Below are 6,000 nucleotides of genomic sequence, written 5' to 3'. Positions count from 1 at the left end.
AAATAGCACATTAGTGGACAAGATGAAGTGATTAGTCCTGTAGTAATGCACAGGCCAAGGATATTACAGTGGCCTTTTCTTGTCTTCTGTTTTCTGTTATTGTCTCTGTAAAAACCACAGGCTTAAGCTTCAAAGTTTTAGGGAAAGGAAAGACATAAGAACAGAGCATCGGAAAAAGGTGTAACAAATGTCAGGAAACTCAATTTTAAGTGGAACAATATATAAAGAGGTAAACAACTTCCACAAATGAATCACACCTCAACTACTCTTCCATCTTACTGTGCTTTTCCCTCGCCATTAATTTCTTTGCCGAAATCAACATGTATGCACTAGGACCACCAGTTTTAGAGCTCTTCTGAATTCTCTTGGCACTCAGAGGTAAACAGCGACAATTTTGTCTCTGCTATATTCAATGAAGGGTAAGAGTTCCTGCTGAAAATTACAGTTTTACTGACACAATCAATAAATTCAGCTAAAAGCTGAAAAAAGCACTAGCATACACAAATATGTGTGTAAGTATAACCTTAAGTATCACATGCATAAGCACTATAATTAAATTTCTTGGATTTAAAACTGCAGTTTTCAAGAGACATATTATTACCTGCTTTTGTACATTACAGTAGTATACAGGATACATATGTCAATATTAATTTCTTGTGATACAACTATTAAAGCAGTGAATTTTCTGTATTGGTTGGCTGTGTTCATATGATCACACTGCTTATTTTATGGACTCTTTTACAACACAAAAATTCGAAGAAGTTGCGTTTCTCACAGTTCGCCAATTTTCAATAAAATCTAAGAATTTGCTTCAACTTTGTTTAAGTCTAAACCAAATTAAACAGTATTAACTTGGACACCACAGTCTGTATCATGCAGTATGTGGCCTGTCTAAATCATATTATCCTGTTAAAAGTGCACATTAGTGTCGGAAACAGTATGAGTCACAGGAAATGCATACTTTTAAAATAAATCAGTCTCCTACAACACATACTCTTATTTTTAATTTCAAAGTGAGTTTCTTTTCTTGAATTGGATGTGTTAAGTGTTAAGAAAGAGGCTCTCAGTGGCAAGTTTTTGTGCACTGAATGGAAGAGGAAATGCCAAGTTTCAAGGACTCACAAAAAGTCTACAGCCATTGCAGAGGGGACAGCATGAACCAGGCTCTGGAGGTCTGCCAAAGCCAATTAACAGCCTTTTACAGCAGTGAATACTAATCTTGCAAACTCTAGTGAATGAGTTTTTAGCTGTAGGAATTTCCTTCTGTGGAAGCTATAATTAATTCAATAAATGAAGATTTTTCATACTTAAAAGGAAACTTTTTGCATCACCATATAATCAGTAGATTTAATCCTGAAACCCTGAAAGACTCTAATGTTTAAATGTGGCTTCACATATATTTGTTAAACAGCTTATTGGATTCAACAGCAATGATGTCCCAGAAGCTTTGTGACATAGAAGCTGAACTTAAAGAAACATGTTACTATTAGTCTGGTATTTGCCTATAAAGTCCATTTGAATTTGTTTTCAAGTCAAAGGGATCTTATAGTATCAGTCAGAATCATCAGCAACACATTTCTTAACAAAATGGGCAAAACCAAAATAGCGTGTCACATGAAAACTATTCTCATGTTGTACGCTCAAAAAGGAACATTATTGCAATCCCCCATTTCTAAATCTTACATACAATTCCCAGAAAGGATGATGAAAAGTGTTTTATGCAGTTGTGCCAAATAGGGAGGAAACAAAGCTGGAACGAATACTGCAAACTGGGGGGTGTGTGGTTTAAAACCTGAACACAAATTGTAGCTACTGTACCTGCCCCTCCCACCATCATCAGCATTCCCAGCCTCTGGCCTCAAGTATTGTAGAATTTGAGAGAATTTTAGCAGAATCCTCATAAGGATGCCAATTTCAGAGTAGGAATATTCAAAATCTGCTGAACTGAAAGCCTAGCTTTTAAGAATATAGAATTAGTATTTTTAAAGGATTATTTCTTGAGTTATGATTCTTAGTTATAACTGAATATCGATACAGCCAATTTATTTTATGACAAAACTGTGGCCTGCACAGAAATGAGGTGGAGCAACAGAACAGCAAGAAGTCCAGAAGAAAAACCAAAACCAAAACAAAACACTTTCATTAAGAAAACAGCAGCTTGACCCTGTGGATGTAATTAATTCAGGGATTAATAAAAAGACTCCATAACAAAGACCCCAAATGCTACGAAAACCAGCTTCTTTCCATTCTGAATCTTTCTTTTTATTTGTAAAGACTGGCATTACAATTGAAAAGGACTCAAAATGGAGTGATGTACACATCGTTGGTGTTTCATGATGCAACTGATGGAGTCCCTGAATGGATATTGCTTCAGCTTTGCTTTTAAAAAATAATTTAATGAGAAAATCTTCAACTTCAACTATCGATCACAAGTGGCAGAAATGAAAGAAAGAAAAATAAAATAAACCAAAACTACCGTCAAATTCATAACATATACATTGTTGGCTGATGACACTTGTTCCAGATGTACAATAAAGCCCACAACACTTTATTACTATGGATATAATTATTGTGAATGTTTTTTCATGTTGATCAACTTGCTTCTGAAGGTTGGTTTTTTTGATTGTTTTAAACTTGCATAATAAACATGCAATGAAACATTTCTTGTTAAAGTGTTTTTTGCAGTCGTCTTGTTTTCATACAAAGATTTCATAAAGTTGCAGTGTTGCATCAGAGCATTACCAAAATAAGAGCAAAAGCTAAAGAGAAAGGTAAATGTGAAATAAACTTGATGAGGTTAACCTAATCTTGTCCTGAGACACTCCAGTCATATTAAAAAGATGTGCACAACCAAATCCCTTCCTCCCAAACTCACTAAAACCACAAAATAAATATTAACTTGGAAGAAAGGGAAGACAAAGAAAAAAAGAATGATGTCATCATGCACTCATCTTCTGCATAGCTCAACCCACATATAGTAAGGCACTATTTCCCCACAACTTAGTGTCCACAACAATCTTTTACAGTGCTCTGCGAACTACATCCTTCCAGGATGATGAAATAAACATTGAATGAGTGTTGCTACCATGTAACCCCAGGTGTGATCTTATAGACAAGGGCATCATCTGGCAGTTTCAGAAATAAGCTGTCTCAAGTCTCTTCATATGTGTGCATGTTATGTATAGGGTTATCTTTTGCGTGTGCAAGTGTTGGTTTGTTTTCCAGAGTTGCTGTTATTTTTCATTGTTCTTTACTCCAGTGTTCTCAAAGCAAATACACAAGAAAATAAAAGCACAGTTGGGTCATTAAAAAACAGAGCTTTGGTGCTCCAAAAGCACAGAGCATTGGGGGGTTTAAGAAATCTGTTAGACATTCCCAAAAGAGTTGGGAAATGCATGGATGCATTTTCGTCTGGAAATTCTCATCCCTGCTTAGTTGAGCTGGTCTTCATATTGTTTTCGGAAGCAATCACCAGCAGGGAAAAACTCCCAGCACCGTTCTTGATACATTTTCCATACATAGGATTCCTGAAAGAAACAGAATTTAAATTATTTAGCTTGATTCAATGAGAAACCACCACTATGACCTTTTTCCTCTTTTTTTTTATACACTGCTTCACTTTTTTGATCCTGTGCATACCGGGTTGTTGTATATCAATCTACAAAATCACGTAAATGATCTCGTCATGTAAATGACTTTGATCAGTTTAGAGTAGCTTTTAGATTTTTCTCACCTAGTCAAAAAGCACTAGAGAAACACATAGAAGAGGACCATGTAATTTAGTTCTTATTGCACATCCAGGAGCACTGTAGAGCTCAATTAAAGCTGGTCATGAGGCAAATATCAGGACAAGCAGGATATTTTCTGTCATAGAAATTTGACTGAATTTCAGCATCAGTCATTTCAAAATGTACCTACACACAATACATAAAACAAAATGGCCATTAAATATATATCTTAGAATAGCAATACTTTCCAAATCAGTGGTGGGTTGGTTTGGGGTTTTTTTTCTGATAATTTGTACAGGTAAGGCTCTGTCTCTAGGCAGACTGGAGAATAGTAAAGGATGTCAGTTTGTTGCCATTTTAATCACACCACTTAAATGTGCTTATTGTTATACAAATTCCATGGTAGAAAGGATGTGTTACATGTCGTGTAGTATGAAGTACTCTCAATTTTCAAATTATCAGCCAGTAGTATGAAAAATGAATAGTTAGTAGAAATCGGGCTTTAATGAATATAGTAGGACACACTCTACACCAAGAAAAAAGAAAATGCAAATAAAAAAAAAAGAGACTTTCTAAAAAAAACCTCATTTAATATTAAATTCTCAAATGACAAATGGATGTTCAAAAATAGCAACGCAAATACATAAAATCTGATACTGGAAAAGACTGAGAAGATTTATGCAAAGATGACTATAGTTGCCCACTACATACATCAGAGTTCAGAAAGAGTAAGCTGCAGCGATTTATAGCAAATCATCCCTCTGACCCAAAATCTGTAGGGCTATATATATGATGCTCTTGAGGTTTTTTCTTTTCTGATCTGCACCATGGGAAAATTTGCTTAGTCAGTTGCAAGACTATCACTAGAAAAACACAGTAGTCTGTAAATCTGATACATTTTTTTACTGATTTTAAGTATAGTTATATTAAATTGAAGGAAGCACCAGAAGTTTAAAAGAAGAATAACAAAGAAGAAACCTCCAGGGAAAACTAATCTCAGAAGTTTAATTTTAAATATATGCACAAGCTCCTTCATATGGACTTATTCATATGGACATAGAATATTATATATACATAATAATAAGAACAAAGACTATTTAAAAAGAATCAACAGGGAGAAATGAAGAGTGCTGCTTTCACAGGATGCTTAAATGTTTTGTTTCTCATTATTTTTGTTTATAGTCTGTATTATATTTTGTGGAAGCAACAATTTAAGAATAGTAGGTCAGATAACAAAATAGGAATAGAAAGTACTACAAAATTAATACTCAATCTAACATTAAGCAGCCAAAGTCCTAAGAATTGTTTAGAAGAATGAGAATTAAGTTACATACCATATAAGGAGCTATTCATTAGAATACTCTTAGTTTTGCCAAGCCCGAATTATTTTTATTTTAGAATCAGTGTTATTTAATAATTGTTGACATTGATAGAGTTGTTCAACCTACCTGTCCTGTATGCTCTGTTTCATCTTTGTTAATAAGATACATCAGAAAAAACCTACAAGCAAAGAAACAGCTATTATGAATATAGTATTTGGAAACATTAGGCAGCCCAGAGAGGGATGGATATTTTTCAGAATGCTGTTTACAGTGTTAACGCTGTTCGTGGACTTACAAGTTCCAGAGTTCTATTTATGACAATGTTCCCAAACACATTAAATATACTTTCCTGACACTGTTGACACTCACTCATTGTTCAATGAATAGTATGCTAAAATGCAAGAGATTCAGTTTGATTTACAGTAAATAAGAACTCAGTTGAAATGAAGATTTTCTAAGCTTTCTAATTATAATAGACATTTTCTTGCCCATGAACACCAACTTGGAAGCTCACAGAAAATAGCCGTTGGAACTTTTTTTTTCCCTCTCCCCACAATGAATAAGAAATGCTGAAGATTATTAAGATATTTCTCTTAATGAAATTATAGATTGGGGATATTTTACTAGCGTATGTAACTCAAGATCAACATAAACAGAAAAGAACTTGCAATTTTTAAAATACATTAGTCTTGAGGCTTTTGAGATATCTGAGGGACACTAAGTGATGATTTCAAAATTTCATAAATTTTGAAAGTCATGAAAGACTTTCCAAACATATATAGAAATGTGAAATATGAACATGCACAAAAATATCAAAAAACATTTCCTCAGGAAGATGCAGTTATACTAAGTATGCTACAACATGTTATTTGTGTAGTACTTTGTAAGCAGGAACAAAATCCCTCATGACAGTCCTTTCAACGTATTTTGTTTGCACAACCTGTTTTTCA

At 34.1% G+C, this 6,000-nt stretch overlaps 1 protein-coding gene across 1 annotated transcript in view; it reads right to left on the bottom strand.

Moving 5' to 3' along the window:
- Positions 1–2,017: 2,017 nt before the first annotated feature.
- Positions 2,018–6,000, bottom strand: part of RYR2 (ryanodine receptor 2) — a 440,097-nt gene continuing 436,114 nt past the window's right edge. Inside the window, exons 103-104 of the mRNA XM_074144589.1 lie at positions 5,177–5,228; positions 2,018–3,527 (exon numbers count right to left, since the gene is read on the bottom strand). Of these exons, the coding sequence (XP_074000690.1) occupies positions 3,432–3,527; positions 5,177–5,228 (148 nt within the window). The 3' untranslated portion in view covers positions 2,018–3,431. The remainder of the gene's footprint in view (positions 3,528–5,176; positions 5,229–6,000) is intronic.

The sequence above is a fragment of the Numenius arquata genome, chromosome 2 (genome assembly GCF_964106895.1).
Source record: "Numenius arquata chromosome 2, bNumArq3.hap1.1, whole genome shotgun sequence".
In the NCBI taxonomy this organism is placed as follows: domain Eukaryota; kingdom Metazoa; phylum Chordata; class Aves; order Charadriiformes; family Scolopacidae; genus Numenius; species Numenius arquata.
The sequence above is the reverse complement of the archived record's forward strand: the minus strand, read 5'-3'. Positions and strand labels throughout refer to the sequence as shown.